General features: G+C 31.7%; 2 protein-coding genes across 2 annotated transcripts; both read right to left on the bottom strand.

The window, feature by feature from the left end:
* Nucleotides 1–4,691: 4,691 nt before the first annotated feature.
* On the bottom strand, nucleotides 4,692–8,233 carry LOC21399647 (3-hydroxyacyl-[acyl-carrier-protein] dehydratase FabZ). The gene is made up of 4 exons (XM_024161798.1): nucleotides 7,937–8,233; nucleotides 7,782–7,842; nucleotides 7,541–7,685; nucleotides 4,692–5,221 (listed from the first exon to the last, which is right to left on the bottom strand). Exons 1-4 carry the CDS (start codon nucleotides 8,139–8,141, stop codon nucleotides 4,970–4,972), a joined length of 663 nt encoding a protein of 220 aa, XP_024017566.1. The 5' UTR covers nucleotides 8,142–8,233; the 3' UTR covers nucleotides 4,692–4,969.
* A 5,503-nt stretch (nucleotides 8,234–13,736) lies between these two features.
* On the bottom strand, nucleotides 13,737–19,142 carry LOC21399646 (glucan 1,3-beta-glucosidase A). Its single transcript, XM_024161794.1, has 8 exons — nucleotides 18,953–19,142; nucleotides 18,645–18,764; nucleotides 18,340–18,537; nucleotides 18,040–18,195; nucleotides 17,745–17,914; nucleotides 16,792–16,944; nucleotides 15,725–16,077; nucleotides 13,737–14,143 (listed from the first exon to the last, which is right to left on the bottom strand). Exons 1-8 carry the CDS (start codon nucleotides 19,133–19,135, stop codon nucleotides 13,962–13,964), a joined length of 1,515 nt encoding a protein of 504 aa, XP_024017562.1. The 5' UTR covers nucleotides 19,136–19,142; the 3' UTR covers nucleotides 13,737–13,961.
* Nucleotides 19,143–20,811: the final 1,669 nt, after the last annotated feature.

Below are 20,811 nucleotides of genomic sequence, written 5' to 3'. Positions count from 1 at the left end.
TCATTAAGATAATTCATCCTCTAGAAACTAATATCAAGAAAGTTAGCCACCTATTGAATCATTAGAAGTTGGAGAGAGAGGGAAGAAAATTCCACAAATCAATATTAATTTACCTTTGTATTTATTTTTTTCCCTCAAAACGATTAATATTCTACGAGCATATATTTCAAATTTAATAATGTCATCTTTTCGTACTTATCGGGTTTATATTTGTACAAATTGTTATTCGATATTTCTAAAACATTTTAAGTGTCATCATTTTCTGTTAAACAATTTTGTAATACCTATTTATGTTGTATGTTAGTTGACATTCTTTTACTGTTAGCTTTTATTAAAAAAAAATTGATACGACATTTAATATATTAAAAATTTGTATTCACCATTGACACCATGTCATTCGAAATGGTATATCAAAAAAATCTGAAAAGAAATATTATTTCTTCCATTTGGTTGTGAATACAGTTGTTAGATATTTCTATTATTTTTTTATAGTACCCTAATATATCGGTATTTTATCTGTTAGATCTGTATAAAATCACATAAAAGTCAAAAAATACACAGATTCAACAGTTAAAAAACTTAACCTATCAATACATCAGACGTACTAGAAAATCTCCCTAAAAATAAATATTTGATCTTTGTTATAAAAAGTCTCTCTCCTTTTTCTTTTCCATTTTGTACAATCTGCTAGTACAAAGCTCACTAGCACCAATATTCAAGTTAAAACGACTTTACACCAAAGCGCATGATGTAGATTGAAGCTCATGCATGTCTTTCACAAAATAAGAAAAAATAGTGTCCAAAACCTGAAATAGTGGAGGGTCCAAAAAAAAAAAACAAAAACAAATCAGGAGATGCCAACACACACTTGAAAAAATGCTCGCACAAAATGTGTGGTTGTAGGGCAAGATATTAAGTTTATGGAGGAGCAATAATTGATGTTTCCTACCAACTCAAAAGGTGAGATAAACAAGGCTCCTATGATGGCTACATAAAGGACACCATTTTCCTCATACCATTGCGTCCACTCACATATTTTGTGCATACTACATGCACTCATAAGGCGCATAATTGGCAGCCAGAGAGATAACAAGACATGACTCTCCATGTCACCATAGCCATTGATAGATCCCAATATCTTCTAATGCTTTGCTCACGACACTTTGAACAAAGAAGAGAAGGGCTTGTCCCTGATTGGTTGTACCGTACAACGCTTTTTCATGCTTTATATAATAATAATAAAAATTATTAGAACGGTTAAAATTTATTGTTAGGCGCTAATGATAAAAGCAACTCAAACTTTTGACGGTAAAAATTGATTAATTTTATCATTGTACGACCAAAAAAATGACTAGTTGAGATATGAGAGAAAGCTAGCATTGAGAAAAAATCAATTCTCTCGTGAAAGTTTTGACCACTCTTATATATCCATATAAGTATAAGGGCCAGTTTAGTATTATTGTGCTGTTAAAAATTTAGTCTATTATTGTGTTGTTAGTAATAAGTTACTGTGACCAGAAATATACAGGTGTTTGGTAAATATTTTTTTAAAACCGCTGTAGATACAAGAAGTAAAAATTTAGGTGTTTGATAAACTGTATATAAAATTATTGTGGAGATGTATAATGATGAAAGTATACATGGCCTTGGCACCGTGGTAGGAGCGTTTGCGTTTGCACCGGGGTTCAAGGTTCGAATCTCAGAAACGGCCTCTTCTTTGAAAAATAAGACCGCATACATATAAAATTAAACTTTCTCCTAACGCTGTCATAGTACGAAAATCTCTTTGACACTAGGGTCCGCTTTTTTTTTTTTATACTCGTTAAAGATTGTCAATTTTAAATAACTATTTTAAAAATATATGATTTTTTTTTTAATTTGGGGTGGCTGGTAGTGTCAACGATTGTTGATTGACGTGTGGACTGTGGACGGTGCACGCAATTAAAAACTTCAAAGCACGGAAGGACATGATGATATAATAAAGAGAGAACTTCATAAAAAGGATCTGCGATACTATTGGTATGTGTTTCTGATTTGCCAGATTTTTATAGTTATGGTAATTGATTTTTAAACTATCCCAAAACACGCGGTTTATATTGCTTTTTAAACTATCAAAAGGTTCTAGTTAGATTAAGCATCTGTTCATTTTATCGATTTGGGTTTAAAATTTAAATTTTGTTATAATAAAAAATTCTCATAAACAATTACATCTAATTTTTTTACTATAGTAAAAAATTTTCACATAAATTCACATTTTAACTCAAATTAAAAATTCAAATCAATAAACTAAATAAGTCTTTAATTCCGACCAGAGTTGTGTTAACTACTTGAACAAAGAAAAATGTCTCATGTTAGAGAGTAATTGTACCCAAAAAAAAAAAAAAAAAGATTGAAGTACGAGTTTGAAAGTTTTGGACCTAATAAGTAATAACATGCCATTATTGTTGTTTTTTTTTTTTTAAATGATTGAAAACAGTTTTGGGGACTGACGTTACAACTTTTTGAACATTTCAGGATCATTTCTATTCACTTAGGACTTCTTCGATTGTATTTTTAAATTATGATGAGTTCAGTATATATTTTAAGTTAAATTTGAGTTATAACTTGAGTTTGTGTTTTGTTGTGTACATTTGAGTTATGATTTGAGATGAGAATCTTTTTGAGTTTGTGTTTGTGTGAGTCAAAACTTGAGTTTGTATTTAGATAGTATTTTAATAAAAACTCAATGATGATGAAAAATTTTAGGATATATGAGTGAGGTTTTATTTATCTCTTCATTGTGAACGCATAAAAAAAGAATCATCTCAATCGGAATTAAAACGAAAAAATTATAGCGTTTTTAAGAATAGAAAAAATATTGTTCATTAACTTGAGTTTGAGTTTAAAAACTTGAGTTGAAGGAGAAACTTGAACTCAGATTTTAACCCCAAACTCAAGTTAAAATTCAAATTAAAACTCAAGTTCAAACTCACATTTTACAAAAGAATATGAACTCAAATAAAATTGTAACTTGAGTTCAAATTTTTTTTTTTTTTTAAAAATTTAGATGGAAACGAACAAACCATTAAAAATTAGACACTAAAAATACGACTGCTTGAAATAATTTATCAGGAACCAACCAAAGAGTTAAACTTGTATTTAATTTTTCCGCAAAGGAAAAAAAAAAAATATATATATATATATATTTTTGATTAATTTTATTCCGACAAAATGCGGCATATTTTTTAATTGATTTAATTTGACAAAAAATCAACAATTAGCAACACGACCTCTCAATGTCATTAGTAGGCGCTTCTTACCTAAAATAGTGTCTTAGTCACATAATTGGTCTGTTCTACAGTGAAGTTGCTCATACATGATTTGGATAGGATGAATTGAACCTCAGAAATTAAAGAAGTTCTAAATTCAACTACTGGAGTGGAATAATATATGGTTTTCCAATCAGTTCTAGATTCAACTACTGGAGTAGAATAATATGTGGTTTTCAAATCAGTTATGGGGTATAGCCTTGAGGAGAAAATGGTCATAAGAATCCCCTGAAGATCAGATAATCAGATGATTTTAGGTCTAATGAGTCAGTTGTGATTTAAAAAAAATAGTTCTACCAGTATTCATATCACATCACAGTTTTGATGGTCATAGTTGATATATATATACATATATATATATATATAATGGTCATAGAGTTGATATTAAAAACAAACTATGGTGTAATATCACTTCCACCGCCATAATACAAATCAACTTGAAAGGCGCAATCATCTCCCTTTCATATCTCAAGTCATGAAGTGTACAAATTTGTCCAATTTATTATTATATTCCTCACTTATTTCGCAAGTGGTTGGAAATTATTGATTAAGGCCAATAGTACATCGTTTTCTCGTGAAATTTGAGGCATTTTTTGTGCATTTTTCTACGGAACATCCTGAAAGAGTCCCAACGTTTGAACGCTAATAGCCCAACTCCAATTAGTTAGGACCACATGTTTAAAGAGTTCAAAACTCAAGAACAAGTTCAAACCCAATTAAATGCATTAGCAATCATTGCCACCAATTTTCCTGGACTCTCTAGAGCTAGACACCGTGTTTGCCATCGTTTTCTAGAATAATAACATAAAATCCTAATACTAGTGATTACTTTATAAATTGTCTATAATTTCATTTTATTATAAAACTGTCTAAAATTATTGTAAAAAAATAAAATAAAAACTGTCTAAAATCACATGTATAATGATCCAATAAGGGAAGTATAAAGATTGCAACCTATAATAATAAAATAAGATTAGAAACATACAACAAATTTTTACAAAAGAAATAGATACTAATTATATATTATCAAAATGTAAACAGCTTTTAAAACAGGTTTCTTAAAAACTACTTGTTCTTCAAAAGCTGATTTTGGCTTCCAGTGAGTGCTCAGATTGTTTTTAAAGGAGTTTTGGCCCTATAGAATACTAAATCATTTTTATTGCTTAATAGAAAACTAAATCATTTTTTGTGATCTTTTTTCCCATGAAACACTTCCAAAAATGTGATTCCAAATGCTAATCGAAATCAAAACTTTTATTTCTCCTCTTCTAACGTCGAAAAGCATGGCAAAAGAAATGTCAAACGGTCCTTAAGTTTTGCAATTCTATGAACTGCCTTAAACAGAGCATATCTCAAAAGAACAGACAAAGAGGGAAGTGTTGCTGAAATATTTATATTTAAATAAAAAAAAAAATAGAGACCAGATGGGTCACTATGAATAATAAAAGGTTGGCAAATTGCTTAAGGTGTGAATTCCAGCATTGATCTCTCTAAATTACAAATTCCGTCATGTAAATTCCTCAACACAAAACCCACCTCCTTCAAAATCACTAAACTAGTCATGTCAATCTCAAAATAAAATTGACAATATAAAAGGAAAAAAAGGAGGGAAAGGAAAGGAAAGAAACACATACAAAGATGAGATAAATATAATAAGCTCTTCACTCACTTCCAGTAGCCATCAAGAATTCACCCTCACAAACTACCTCTCCTCCAACATATGCTTTTCCCTCCATCTTAGCTATTCCAAACCGCTTTTGTAACTTCACGAGTGTCATTCTCATAACCAAAGTGTCTCCTGCAATCACAGGCTTTCGAAATCTCACTTTGTCGATTCCAGCAAAGAAGAAATTCTCGCGAGAGCCTCCAACTTCAGGTTGCAGCATAACCAAGCCTCCAACCTGTGCCATTGCCTGGACCAAGCAACCATCTCATAAACACTTTGAATGAAAATCACATGGGCACTAAACAATGTAGTCTTGAAGGAAATAGCGTTCTTCGGAAAATTTATAGATTTGAAGGAAATACGCACTATGAGACATGAGTTTAGCAGCTAAACAAAAAACAAAAAAAACCAACGCTAAATTCTATGAACAAATGTTTCCCATCCAAATTAGCAAAATGGGGAACTAATGGTGTTTAGACAACAAGTGAGGTACATCATGCATGAAAGGAGAGTGCAGGAGATCATACATAAAAACCTCATAACAAATTATAGTTTCAGAACAAAGATCTCCAAGATCTAAAAGATGCAATCAGAATTCAGCTAATTATGACAAAAACCTAGGAACCACTTTAAGCAGCATTAAATGTGTAAAACAGGGGCTCAGACTGTCGGATTGATATCCTCGGAAACCTACAGCTATCCTAATGACAACATAGTTTCTCTTTCCCCTTTTTTGACAAGGCAACTATATAGTATCCGAAGTGCATGACCTAGCACCCAAATGAGCTGAAGGCATGATTAAATGCCACCTTTAAGTAAAAGTTCTAATAAAATGGTAATGGAATAGGATTAATTTTTCCATTGATATTGTATTTGAATTAAAACTAACAAGCAAATCAAACCTTACGTGTATTGTATATGGGCATCAATATATCTATAAATGACAACTATAATAATTAGTTAGAAACCAGAGCTTTGCAAGGATCCTAGATGATCTCATTCTAAAGTTTACTTATTCAGAAGTAGATTGGGCCAGTTATTCCAATGCTAGTAAGGACCTAAAATTAAATGAATCCATGTAACCCAAAATATTGCAGGGATTCATATAGTTACATAGAGCATAAGGAAAGAAAGACTTCCCGGATAATTAGATCCATTAAAAAAAAAAAAAACTTTTACAATGAGACTATGAGAAACAATTATGAAGGTCTTCCTTAATCCTACTCCTCCCATAGAATGAACTAAACACCTTTGACCAAACTCTCTCTTGCCCTTGTAACCCCTTGAGTGTCAAATGTACTTGCAACAACTATTCAAGACAGATGTTCCTATGGTCTCATTTAAAATAAAAACATTCCATTCAGATTCTAATTTTGATGTATTTCCTACTCGTACTTCTCATACTCCCAGATTCCTAATCCCACTAATATCCTCCGTAATGCTCAGCAACAACACCCACCGAGCTCCCATTTTTAGCCTGACCCATGGCCTAATATAACTATAAAAAATGAAGTTTTAGTACGGAAAAGCATAACCAAAAAATCAGCATTGATATCGACATAAGAACCTCAACAAAAGTCAAATAATTTTGAGAGATAGATTAGCACATCAGCATATGTAGCTTCGACAGAGTCTGAGTGCCCAATGGTTGAAATATAGAGAGTGCCAACAGTAGCTATGCTATAGTTAATTGACTAAAAGTTCTATTAACATAGAAATGGAATAGGATCAGTTACCATTGTTGTGTACTTAGGACCAAACATGAAGCCAACCTCATCCTAGTAGAAACAAACTCATCCTAAAGTTTAGTTGGACCAATAATCCAAGGGACTGGGTCAATTATTATGACACTAGTAACAACCTCAAGCTGCATTCCTTCATATAACCTAAATATTGCAGGCATTCATTCACATTAATCTAAAGCATGACGGCACAAAAATTCTTTCCCAAACCTTCAGAACATCGTTCCTTACGGGGGAAAAAAAGAAAAACAAAACAAAACCATTTCACATGATAACAATTTCTTCAAATTCGACTTTTGATCAATTTCTGCCCATCCCTATCGTAATACCAACCAAACCCAATATTTTGTTGGCATTTTCTTGTTTGACACCCAAACATCTAAGGAGCATCATCCTTAGTATAACCTCATCAAGTTTCCATAAAAAAAAGAAAAGAAAAGAAAACTTCATCAAGTTTCCATTTTAAACTAATCACCAAAGAGAACCATTTTGAACTTTTCTTGTCCCGGGAATGTCTTTAACTCCTAAAACTGAAAACCAAATTTTAATTGCAGAAAGAGCACATCCACAATGGTCTACATTGAAAATTTCCATATAGACCTAAACATATTAGCATATTAGCATTTGCAAATTTGAGATTAACTGCTCAGCGATTGTCACATTGATATTGACACTAGTAGGTTTAAACTAACAAAATTCTATATTTTACTTAACAGCCAGATATATTATAATATAAATAACCCAAATGCATTAGAAAAAAAAAAAAAAAAAGACAAGCATATTATTAAACTGACAAGTAAGAATAGAATAAGCAGTATTAGTACCTCAACCATAAGAACACCAGGCATAATAGGCCTCTCGGGAAAATGCCCAGGAAAGAAATTATCATTTATTGTCACATTCTTAATTCCAACTGCTGAAACCCCAGGATTGTACTCAATCACTCTATCCACTAAAAGAAACGGAAACCTACAAAAAAAAAAAAAAACAAAAAAATCACACAAAAATAATCACGACGCATTTTAACAAACAAAAATAAAATAAAATAAAATTGAAAAGACGTACCTGTGAGGCAAGATTTCTCGTATTTGGTTAATGTCCAAAACCGTCGGAAACGCCGGGAATTCTGGAAAAACGACAAGAAATGACGGGGCATTAGAGGAGATTAGACCAATTTTTGCGTCGTCGAAATGAAATGTGAAGAGATAGTTTATACTTACGCTTTTCGATGGGAATCTCTGGACGTCCGCTGTCGGATTCGTTGAAAGAACAGGAGACAGCGAGATTGGAGCCGTGGCGGAATTTGGAAGCGGAGAAAGGAGATCTGGGGAAGGAAATGGATCTGTGAGAATGGAGGAACGCCATTTTTGTTGGTTGTTGTGGGGAGGGGTTGAGAGAGAGGAGGGAGTTGGAGGTGGCAGCCATTAACGAGTGGGGTTGAAGCTCGCTCGCTGTGTGAGAGTTAGAGAGAGAAATAATAGGAGAGAGAAAGGGGATTACAAAACTTGTTGTCGTTGAGCTACTCTTTACTCACTCTCCCAAAGAATTGTTTTTCATTTATATATGGTGAAAATAGGGGGGTGATTGGAGTCTACGTGGCAATGAGTGGGCCCACTGCTGCATTGGTTTCTCCGAGTCCCTACCAGTGTTGGAAGTTCGACCGCCGAAGCCCGAATTTTTTTGGGCTCGGGCGGGCAAGCCCATCTCCCGTCCGTCCAAGTTAGATTTTTGAGTTTGGGCTCAGGCAGTCTGAATTTGACACTAATTCTCTTGCCCGCCGCCGTCTAACCGTCCTATATCGCCGTCCGTCGAAATTTTTTTGAATTTTCCGACCATGTCCGACCCACCCGAATTGCCCGACCCGAAAATAAGCCCGAAAACCCGAATTTTGTCCGAAGCCCGACTTGCCCGATTTGCCCAAAACCGCCTGAAAATTTTAGTTGCTACAAATTGGGACATTCCGAGAATCGAACTCGGGACCTCTCACACCTAAAGCAAGAATCATACCACTAGACCCAATGCTCATATTTGTTATTTAAATTTTTAACTTTTTAATTAAGGTAAACACACAATTCCTTAATAGAAAGAGCAAATTCCTATTTTAGCAGTTTAATATTTCAGTTTTCACATTCTTGACCCTTTTTTATAATCAATCACATGATAAAATGATTCCTCAAAAAACAATATACACAAGGAAAGAAACACATTGCCATCACGTTTTTATTGTTCTTTATTTTTAAAAAGTGTTGTTTCTATATAATACCGGTTTTGTTCTTATAGATACTCGTATTTTTCTATTCTATATCACTCTTCTTTCTATCTTTATCTATTTTTCTGTTCACAATCTCTCCTCATCCTCTTAATTATCTTCTTTTTTCTTCAACTTTCTTCACTCTCTTTGTGACTCTATATCAAAGTAACTTTCTACTTGCATACCAAAGTAAATTGATAATTTATCAAAAGTCACTCAATGATTGGTTTGGTTTAATAACTTCATCGCTATTTGATGATCTCTATTTTAAAAGACCAGTCACTCAATGTTGATTGAAGCCTTGGTTTGCATTAAGGATTGGGATCAGGCCGATCAACATTTACAAGATACAATTTCACCGGCAAGCCAATAATGGATCGATGAATTTAATCGATTAACATTTAATTTTGAAGACGATCCTTTAGCTTTAAATTAAATTGTAAATTTGTAATTTGTAAATATGTATTTACCTTTGACATTGTATTTGTAATTGTATAACTTTGTAAGTTTGTAAAATTTGTAATTCGTCACAATATGATTGCACTCTTTTTTCCTTGCCAAGTTTTTATCCCAATTAGGTTTTTCTTGGTAAAGTTTTTAATGAAGTAATCATGAATTATAAATTTAAAAATTAATAAAGAAAGAATTTTTTTATATAGTTCGTGTGTTCATTTCAAATTTCAAATTGTAATATATATATATATATATATAAATTTTAACACAAAATAACTTAATATTAAAAAAAAAGTTTAAATAATTCGGGCAATTCGGGCGGGCTCGGGCCGCCCGGCCGGGCTCGGGCCGCCTAATACAAGCCCGTGGCCCGTTCAAGGTGAAATTCGAGCTCGGGCGGGCGACCCAAATTTCTCGGGCAGCTCGGGCTCGGGCAAAAACTTGGGCTTTTTGGGCGGTCGCGGGCGGCCCGTCCAAAGTTCCAGCTCTAGTCCCTACCATCCTCTCCTCTCTCCTTGTCTGCAATGCATTGCCATATTATATTATGGAAGAAAGAGAAAAATAGGCCAAGATTTGAGATAAATTAAAATTAATAGGTTAATAGTTTACATAAGTAAATAAATAAGTCAAATTATTATTTTCGTCCATAACTTGTCTGGTTATGAATCATAACTTGACAAGTTATTATCCATAATTGTCCATAACTTGTCTGGCTATGAACCATAACTTGACAAGTTTGTCCCTAACTTATCTGGTTATGAACCATAACTTAACAAATTATGGCCTATTAATTTCTATAACTAAAAATTGGCCTATATACTTTCTTAAGCTTTTCATATTGGCCTATTTTCTACTATTTCCCTTATATTATTTTGGTTATTTAAATTTTTAAGGAACTTTTTTTGGTGTTTTATCTTTTTTAATAATACTGGTATTCATTATTTATTAGCTGTTAAATTTATATTAAATCTGACTAAAAATTAAATTAAATTAAAAAAAGGGAAATAGTAGAAAATAGGCCAATATGAAAAGCTTAAGAAAGTATATAGGCCAATTTTTAGTTATAGAAATTAATAGGCCATAACTTGTCAAGTTATGGTTCATAACCAGATAAGTTATGGACAAACTTGTCAAGTTATGGTTCATAGCCAGACAAGTTATGGACAATTATAGACAATAACTTGTCAAGTTATGGTTCATAACCAGACAAGTTATGGACGAAAACAGTAATTTGACCTATTTATTAACTTATGTAAACTATTGGCCTATTAATTTTAATTTATCTCAAGTCTTGGCCTATTTTCCTCTTTCTCTCTTAAAAAAATAACACAAATGCGACGACTACTAAATAAGACTTCATTTGGTATGAGAATTTAAATTAAAGTGATTCTAGTTTTGATTTTGAAATCAGAATTATAATGTATGATTTTGGATCTAAATCATAATTCTGAAACCAGAATCAGAATCAGGGGTTTGAACCATCTAAAATCAAGAGGGAAGTGGTTTTAGAATCAAGGGTGATTATGGTTTAAAACATCACATTAGGGTTCAAACCTTAAATCAGAACCATCTAAACCAAACACTGATTATAGGTTCAAATCAGAACCACTTTTTATAAACAAACAATAGTTTGAACCAGAATCATGGTTCTAGGTTCTAGATCCCTTATACCAAACGTGCTCTAAGAAACACCTATATTCTCAAAAGTATAAAAAACACTAAAAAATAATTCTAATTTTTAAATAAGGAGGTACTTGGCATATTTCTTGCTTGTAGGAACCAAAATTGCAATGCTACATATATATTGGCTCCGTTCACTTCACAGATTCGAATTTTCAATTCGAGTTGAGATGTGACATTTTCTGAGAGCTTTTCACTCTAGCAGAAAAAGTTAGATGTAATATTTTCTGAGAGCTTTTTACTGTAGAAACCTAAAACTAAAAGCTCGAATCAGTGAAATGAACGATGCCATTAATTATATATATATATATATATATATATATAAAGTTTAATGAGAGTGTTGTTTTCTTTCTAGAATGTCTACAAGTTTGCATTTTGACTAGTATGTCTTACAGTAAGGGTATGTTTAGTAGTGATTCTTAAAGTCCAAAATTAATTTTTTAGTTATCTACAGTTGAAATTTATGTTTGGTAAAAATTATAAAAAGTAATTCTTAAAGAATTTACAGTCAAAATCAAAAGCAACCAAATGGTAACTTTGACTTTTAGATTGTGCGGCAATCATCTTAAAGTACTATTAATAAAACTTTCATAATATTCATAATACCCTTAGAATCAATATTTGTATAATTACAGTTTACAAAACACTCAGCTGTTTTTTGTAACAGCTTTTTTTTTTCATAATATCCCTAGAATTTATACTTGTATAATTACAATTTACTAAACACTCACTTGCTTTTTGAAACAGTTATTTTTTTTCAACACAGCTAACAGTTGTTTTTCTAAAATCTACAATACTATTAAACTGACCCTAAAATTTGTTACATCCTTCGATTATAGTTGGTCCAAGGCATTTTCATTACATTAGTAGATTTTAAAATTTCTTCTGCAAATGATGAGAGTGAGTCGGGATAGCACCCAATGAAACAAGTGGATGTCTTGGATGTGTATGTAATCTATGTATTTTTGCTTTTAGACATCATAAAACCTACAAAATGTTGACATGCAAGTAAACAATGAGAAATCCGTAGAAAAGCCCCTCCAGTGAGAAAACATTAAAATTTACAACCTTTCTTAAATATTAAAAGATTTTTGCTTTCATTTTCTCTCTTTACATATTGATTTAAAAGAGATGGAAAATGGGCAGATTATGCAGGTGAATTATGGACTCTAAACCTAATAATTTTTGTAAATCTAAGTATCATGCTCATCGTGGTGGCCCTCATGCTTAAAGAATAGCGTTGTGCTAAAAGCGTGCCCGTCTCATATCATGCTAGACGATTATGTGGATTAACCAACAATATGTAACTCGATCCAATGGACATAAAAAAAGTATAAATTACAAATGTGAAATGAATACTTTCTTAACAAAAGGAAGAGAAAAATAGTTTTATAACTTAGGAGTGCTTTTTCTCTCTTTTCATTCTTTTCTTTTTCTTCTTCTTTTTTTTTTAGTAGTATAACTTAAGTTAAATTAAAGTGTTCTCCATCTTAATTATATAAAAAAATATATATTCTCCAACTTTGGTTAGGATAACAGGGAAGTCTTAGAAGAAGAAGAAAAGCAAGGGAAAGATAAAATTAAAAAAAAAAAAAAAAAAAGGTGTGCAATTGATCGACAATGAAGGTATGTGGTAGTCTTTCTCTTCCTTTACCATGCAGGGGTTTTAGTAAAGCTGTCGTCCACGAATTCTCTGCACTCGCCCGCGGTTCTTTACTTCTTTTGGTCATCAAAGAGGGATATTAATTATGATTCGCTTAATATATAAAGATCCCGAGATTATTCATAATAATAAAATTATATTGTTTTTTATTTATACTTTTTCTAGTCTTCTTACATATTTGGCTCATATAGTAGTCACAGTCACAGACAGAGTCCAACAATTAAAATTGTTACTGTTATCATTTATTGACAGCGTCATATTATATTGTTTATGTCTATGTATCTATTTATGCTTTTTTCACGAATAATATTAATCAAAATTCGAAAGTGAAATTTATGGCTATTTCCAAAACACCTTTCCACATGAATAGGATAACCGACTTAAGTTCTTAATTTGGTCGCGTTATAGACCAATATTAGGCACGTGATATAAATAAAATCATATATAAAATCTTGATCATGATACGAGGTGTTCAAAAATAGTTAAAGCACTTAATTAATACAGGAGGATCAATATGACTGCACCTAAAATCTTGATCATGATACAAGGTGTTCAAAAATAGTTGAAGCATTTAATTAATACAGGAGAATCCAGTGGCGGAGCCACTTGAAGATGAGTGGGGACAGACGCCCTCATTCAAGTTTTTTTTTTTTTTTAAATATTACCTTTAAAAATTTTAAAATTTTACACTTAAATCTCCACTAAAATAATATATATCATCACTAAAATAAATATATTTTCTTATATGTCCCTATTAAGATAATTTGTTAAAAAAAATTAGTGTACGCTTCTAATAAAGTGAAATACTGGCTCCGTCACTGGGAGAATCAATATAAGCTTTTATAAAAGCAGTATTATCTCATTGATAAAACAATAATATTCTTAGAAGGGCAAATGCCGAAAAGCTTTCGTTTGCTTATTCCCTGAAGAAAATGGCATTACATCTTCAAGACATGTGAAAGTGAAACGAATAGGGCCATTCTGAACTCTAATGTTATTCATTGTAAAAGTCATATGTAAATGAGAAAACTAGAAAACGAGCATTGAGTTTTAAAAAGAAAATTAGGTGGCATGCCACAACTTCTTTGTCGTTAGACCTTTGACTAGTCTAACACAAAACCAACACTTCAATGTCTATGGCATTAATCCAGAGGATCATGATTTTCGTGGCATTCCTCAAAATTTCTCAAATTCAAATCTAGAGCGTTATGTAATTGTTCTCAATCATCCACTTGAGGCTCCAGAGGTTGGCGTCACACTTGTAAGCCCAAAAGGCCCATCCAAAAGTGGCACGTCCATAGACATCTAATTGGGCTTCAGCAAACCTTTGGTAGTCTTCCTTTGACTTAACTGGTGTCCCAAATTCTCCACTCCATTCCCCTACAAAATTTTCCCATTAAGGCATCAACTTACGACTAACACTTGTTTGCTTAACAAATCTTGTAGAAGAAGGATTAGCTGATAGGAGTTATTAGAGAGCATAAATGAGGGACAGATTAGATAAAGTTCGTATGTAACTTTTGTGAAAATTTCAATCATGTAGGTTGTTGCAAGCATAATTTAATGATAAATTCACATCTACGCTTTTAATATCAAGATTTAGGCCTCATTCGCTTAATAGATTTGAGTTTTCAATTCGAGTTGAAATGTGATATTTTTTTAAAATTTTTAACTGTATCAAAAAAAATTAGATGTGGCATTTTCTGAGAGCTTTTAACTGTAAAAATTTAAAATTAAAAACTTGAATCGGTGAAATGAACGAGACCTTAAAATTTAATTTCTCTATCCTATTTTTTTTAAGATTACGTTTTAAAAAAATTTCGTTCTCACTTATAACTAAAATTTGTAATTCCACTCTAAATTGGTCAAAAGTTGACCCTTTGTTGAATAAAGTTTCAACTACTTTCCTTGTTATATAGAAAATTAAAGACTCCCAACTTTTTTATTCACTTCTTTAGTTTTGAGACATTCTCTTGGAACTATAGCATTCTTATGGTATTCTTATCGCGTTTAAGAAAGAGTATAAATCTTTATACATTTCTAATGACGGGGTATTCCTCGAGATTTCCCTTTCTTAAATTCCTAAATATTTTTTAACCTAAACTTTAAAATGCTAACACCTAATTACATGCTCCATTTATTTCCAAAAAAAAAAATAATAAAGAGCCATAAATAATGACAATGTGAATGTATTAGAAAGAAAGACATATTGACACATCTACCCCTTCACTTTTCTCTATTGGCAATGGATCCCCATCATTTTCAATTTTGACAAATTATCCACTAAGTTTAACAAAGTGTTATAAAGTGCTATCAAATCAATGATAAGTATTAAAATTTAGACAGAAGAGCTCCACACACGTTGCATGAGCTAATTTATAGGAGCAAACTAAACTTCCGAATAACAATCGGGGCATGCCTTGTCGTGTTCATTAAAACATTCAGCCCGTTTGGTGTCGTTTTCAAAATAATTTCGTTTTCAATATAAAAATAAAAATGAGATTGTTTTGAAAATTATTCTGAGATCGATTCTGAAATTATGTTTGGTTATTTTTTTTAAGAGATTGTTTTGAGTATAATAGAAAAGTGAAATCGTATTTGGTTATAATTTTTAATTAGTAAATTAAACATTGTTGATAAATACTAAAAAATAAAAATAAAAAAAGAAAACAACTTTTAACCGTTTTCTAATTGCTTCACAAAAATCATTCTCATTATTGTTTTTTGTTTTCATTTTCGTTTTCAAAACATCGGCTAAACAACACGATTTGCAAACTATTTTTATTTTTGTGCCTCAAAAGATGCGCAAAAATATTTTCAAAAATCAATTCTAAACGCATCCATTAACTTTTAAATTTGGGCAAGAAAATTTTCCTTTGATATTATAAGTTCCGCTTTTAATTAACCACATGTCACCTAATTGTCATGACCAAATTATGTGACAATTACCGAATCACTTACCAACAAAAGAAAGTGGGCCATTGGGAACGGAAAGAGCACTTAGATCAGATGATCTCTGGTGGTAGATGAAGTTAATGTTTTGTTGTACATCCATCCTCCTGTACGATTCCGAATAGAGGTTGTAGTAATGAACTTCAACGACAACATTACTCAGACTTCCAGCAAACGACAACAGCTCCTTTGAATTGGCGGGTCCCAGGCGGTTCGACAGGACCACATAGGCATTCGATGTGTACTTCCGCACTGTATTGTAACCCATTTGGTAGTATCTGATGAGTGTTTCTAGAGTGACCCCCGGTGACATGGGCTCGTTCATCAACCCTATTGCTGCCAGGCTTGGATTGTTGGCATATCTGCTTGTAAATAAAAAATAAAAAGTATTATGTAATCTTATTTTTTCCCTTCTAGATGAAGATAACTAGAAAAATGCCATGTATAATTCAAGATGTTAATATGAATTAACTTCAAAAACATTATTTATTTATTCTTTTTGCTGTCTATGAAAAAATACTAATTAGAAATACGTACTAAATATGTTTTTAGAGTCCTCCTATTTATTCTAATAAGATTAAAATCCTATTATTCACGTAAAATATAATAATGGGGTTTTATTTCAACGGAGATAAAAACAATTTTTTGATGTTATTGGATCTCAATCAAGTTTTGTAAGTTTTGCTTTTTGATGTGATTTGACAAAATATAATTATAAAAAAATGCACCGCTTATAAGATATTCAACATCTAAGGAGACGTTTGGTTCATTGATTAAAATTATTTTCGTTTTATGTGTATTTATTATGAAAAAAAAATACTGTAATGAGCCACGAACTATAATTCAAATCAGGGTCTGAATCCTCTTTTCAAACGTCCTCTAAAGCTCCTATTTTAATTTGTCAAAATTAATCGTAAAATACAATAATAAATCAATCCAAGTCATGAAAGTCATGAATTCGTACTTAAACTGTTAAACTGCTCTAGAGTTGTAAGAAAATGATAGGAGGAGATGTCTTTTAAAATATAGTTTTTGTAAAAAAGGGTGTGTTTTTTTTTTTTGGGTGTAAAAAGGACCTTGCAGCTAGGAAGTCTATGACTGCTACTGTATCTTGAATGTCGGAATCTGATCCCCATTCTTGAAACCCATCTCTTGTGGCACTGTGCTCGTTTCCATTTTGCGAACCTTGTACTGCATGTAGATCAATTATTACCTTCATCCCATGATTTCTGCATTGAAATCACAAATTTAGTTTAATTTTTTGTAGCATTATACATTCTGCATGCATATATATATATATATATATATAAGTAATATAGGTCAATCAAGAAGTTTTGCTCTTTGTGACTTTGGTCTTTGGGTCAGTTGTGGGATTGTTGTAATTTCTTTTTAATGAATAAAAATCACTTCTAGGTGTCCACGAGTTTATGCACCAGTAACTAATTTTGAAATGCAGTTTTTGCCCTTCTCAAAATTGTTAGTCATTTTAAGTAAGGGAATTTATATAATAAGGCCCCGTTCATTTCACCGATTTGAATTTAGAATCCGAGTTTCATTACAGTAAAAATCTCTAAAAAACAGTCACATTTAACTTTTTTACTACAGTAAAAAGTTTTCACATAAAGTCACATCTCAACTCGAGTTAAAAACTCGAATCAACGAACCAAACGAGCCCTAAAACATGTCTCTTTTAACTACTGGTATGAATTGTTGTTTAAATTATTGGATTAAGTTTTTAATGGTATCATAACTAATTTTTCATGTTAAAAATATAATTCGACGGTTAAAATAATAACACCTAACGAGACTTAAACCGACTTAAAAGTTCCCTTTCCCTTTTAACTTGTATACTGTTGCTACTTTTGCAAACAAAGTTTATACTAAGAAATTATTGTAAAAGTGATTCCAGGGGGAACACAATCTAAAAGCGGAGTGTCACATGAATTTGTGCTTGTAATATAACTAACCAATATAAACCTTGAATAATATATATATATATGTATTATTAACACCTATTATATATACTTACTGTGCCCATTGGAAAGCATTGTCCAAGGCCTGCAAGGAGCCCCCAACAAAAGGCGTTGGCGGCGTTGGATCATAAGCTATCCACCAACCAATAGGAATCCTCACAGCATTCAGACCGTTGGATGACATGAAACTGAAATCTTCTTCTGTAATATACGTGTTCCTATGATCCTGTAATATGTAATGTGTACTCAAATTAAATCATTAATTGTGACATTGAAAATCTCTGTTTTTACCCAAAGAGAGAAATAATAGTTTCTGCTAAAAAAAAAAAGAAATGCTGGAAGAAATCTTGCCTGCAAAACCTGAGAAGCTCTTTCCGGGTCATATCCATTTGAGATTTGGTATTCCCCTCGTATGGTAGATACTATCGTCATCTCGAAAACCGATGGATCATTATCGTCCCAGGTCGAGCCTTCGTAATTTGCAGTCACTAGTGTTTCTGTTTGTGTCTAATTTGAACCAAAAACAAAAAAAAATACAGAATTTATGACACTTATGCCACTAGTCATCAGTCATTGAGCACACATTGTACACCAAATTCTTGGAGAAATTCGTACATTAACAATCTTGTTGAGCAAATATGGAAATTGTACCTGTAGAAATAAACCATTTGCTGCTCTGATTCGCACTCGATTTGGATCAGCATCGTTCCTTACAATTTGAAAATTTTCTGAATTTCCGGGGTCGTTTGAAACTGCTACCAGTGTGTTTCCTTGTCCTTGATTCTCCAATCCCACAAACTGCTTGTTAAACGATCTGAAATTGAATGACGACTCATTGATCCTCCATAGCTGCATTATATAAAGAAAAGTCAGGACTCCAAAAGACAAAAAATGCATATAACTTTTGTGATGTGGTACTAATTGACTAACTTGAAAGAAAAACATTAAGAACATACCCTAAAAGTTTCCCAACTAGAGGCAGAGGAGCGATTCGCGACAAGAACAGTACCACCTCCATTTTCCGGGCAGAGATACTTTTGCAGCTTCGCGGACTTGAATTGCACTTGAGTTCCATCCTTCCAAGGATTAAAATAAAAAAAAAATTGAGTACAAAATTAAAGATGGTAAAGAATAAAAGTTTGGTATATGTTTCAAAGTTCCCAAGTGGAGAGTCACAAAAACTTAAGACCAAATTTGAAAAGTAAAAGTTGAAAAAGAAAAAGGGTTTTGTAATTTGTGATAATTTGATATAGTTCTACTATACCAAGAGATCTTTGTTGGGTATTCCATCAAAGAGAGAAGGTTTCATCCAACCCTCAATAACAAGCCAATTTCCTAAATTCACAGATTTCAATGGCAATTGGATTGCATTTTGGGCATTTGAAAGAGAAAAAATACAAGAGAGATAAAAAGCCAGGAGAAGGTTCAAGAATACAAAGTTTGCCATTTTTCACTCTCTTAATCTTTCAAGTTGAGAAGAAACTTTTTTAATACGTATATAAAGAAAGAGAAGATACAAAAGCTACACGTAAGGAATGTCATTCATTCATTCACATTACATGACACAACTTACATTGACTTGTCACTGCTGAAATATTGTTCCAAACTCATATAGTCAAGAGAGTATAGATGAAGCTTTGTTGTCGATAATTTCGTAAAATCTCCTTTGTGGTTAGTAGAAAATTACCGGTAATCAATTTTTTCTGATCCTATCAGAAAAATTCTCTTCAAATTATATATATATATATATATAAGAAATTATCCGTTTTGTATATTTTATCATTTTAATGTGATTTCAACTAAATCTAATGGTCACAAACTTGTACTATCATTATGAACTCTTACCATAGAAGTACCCAATTTTTTTAATGGAAGTCTAACTAATTACTTTCTAGTAACTAATCATGACCTTTTGGTTTAAGTCCTACTCTTTTAGTTGAAATATTTTTCTTCTGTTGATTTGTTTGTGTTTACTATTTACGATATCTAGTTTGCAGAGTTAAAAAAAAAATTCATAAATGCACCATATGATACATCAGATACAGTAGAACAGAACAAATTATTACTGCTGTAAATAAAAAATTGAGATAAAGTAGGTATAGTTAGGTAATAATCTTTTTAGTCATTTGTAATATTTGGTTGATAGTTAAGTATTGCTCAGGTTAATCATGCATGAGTATGCTTAGGTTAATCATGCTTAGGTGAAGTACTAACTCTCTCTTAACTACCTTTAGGGTTAAACATTTTTCTATGTAAGAGAAGTTTGTGAACTTTCAACTTTCACGTTTGTTAATTAGAGAAGAAAGGGAAAGAAGAAACATCGAATGGATGTGCTTGTTGAATTTTGAATGAATTCATGATTACTACGTTTCCTTGAGAAAGAAACTCTCAATGGTGCTGTCACTTTCTCAATACCTTTTTCTGGTGAAAGATGAATTCATCGTTAAGTTAACTTGAGAAAATTTTGATCTTGATTGACGTAATTAACTCTTTATATAGCATCAATTTTTTAGCAGTTCATTATTGAATTATTTGACACGTGTATGTTTTGGTAAGGTAAATTTTATTCTATTAATTAATTGTCATGTAATATTCACAATGTAAGACTTACAAAATTACAATTTGTGATAAGTAACAAGTGCATTTAGGTCAATTGCATAGTATGTGAATGGAATTGTTATTGTTTCATATCTTTTCAAAGGAATCTATCTAGCTAAGCATTATTTTTACTCCCTTTGCTAAGAAAGGAACTAACAAACTTTAACAATAACGCTTCTTATTCCTTGATAAGACACTTTCTGATAATGTCTTTTTATTGATAAGACACTTTTTGTTCGTTAGATATAATTAAAATTACATCAATTTAAAAAAAAAATTTAGAATTGACACTTTTTGATATAAAATAGTTCATTTTTTTTTAATTCTACTGAATGAAAAGCAAAATTGATATTGCATTAAATTGCATCAATAGCTAAAAAAAAAAAAAAATTTGCTATACTTTCAAATAATATGCAGCTAGATATCTTTGGAGCAATTAATACACATTATTTTCTTCAATTCCAATTTTTTTTTAAGTTAACAGTAAACGCGCTTCAGACAGAAAAAAAGAAACCAGGTCGTTCA

Source organism: Morus notabilis, unplaced genomic scaffold (genome assembly GCF_000414095.1).
Source record: "Morus notabilis unplaced genomic scaffold, ASM41409v2 Scaffold841, whole genome shotgun sequence".
Lineage (NCBI taxonomy): Eukaryota > Viridiplantae > Streptophyta > Magnoliopsida > Rosales > Moraceae > Morus > Morus notabilis.
This window is presented reverse-complemented; position numbering and strand designations above follow the sequence as displayed.

Excerpts from the sequence above, each read along its gene's own strand:
- LOC21399647 (XM_024161798.1), bottom strand. The coding sequence starts at position 8,141 with ATGGCTGCCACCTCCAACTCCCTCCTCTCTCTCAACCCCTCCCCACAA. Across the intron at positions 7,843-7,936 it reads AGAGATTCCCATCGAAAAGC|AATTCCCGGCGTTTCCGACG; the intron begins GTAAGTATAAAC and ends TCGTTTTTCCAG. Across the intron at positions 7,686-7,781 it reads CGAGAAATCTTGCCTCACAG|GTTTCCGTTTCTTTTAGTGG; the intron begins GTACGTCTTTTC and ends TTTTTTTTGTAG.
- LOC21399646 (XM_024161794.1), bottom strand. The coding sequence starts at position 19,135 with ATGGCAAACTTTGTATTCTTGAACCTTCTCCTGGCTTTTTATCTCTCT. Across the intron at positions 16,078-16,791 it reads ATAGACTTCCTAGCTGCAAG|ATATGCCAACAATCCAAGCC; the intron begins GTCCTTTTTACA and ends ATTTACAAGCAG. Across the intron at positions 14,144-15,724 it reads TGGCCCACTTTCTTTTGTTG|GGGAATGGAGTGGAGAATTT; the intron begins GTAAGTGATTCG and ends AAAATTTTGTAG.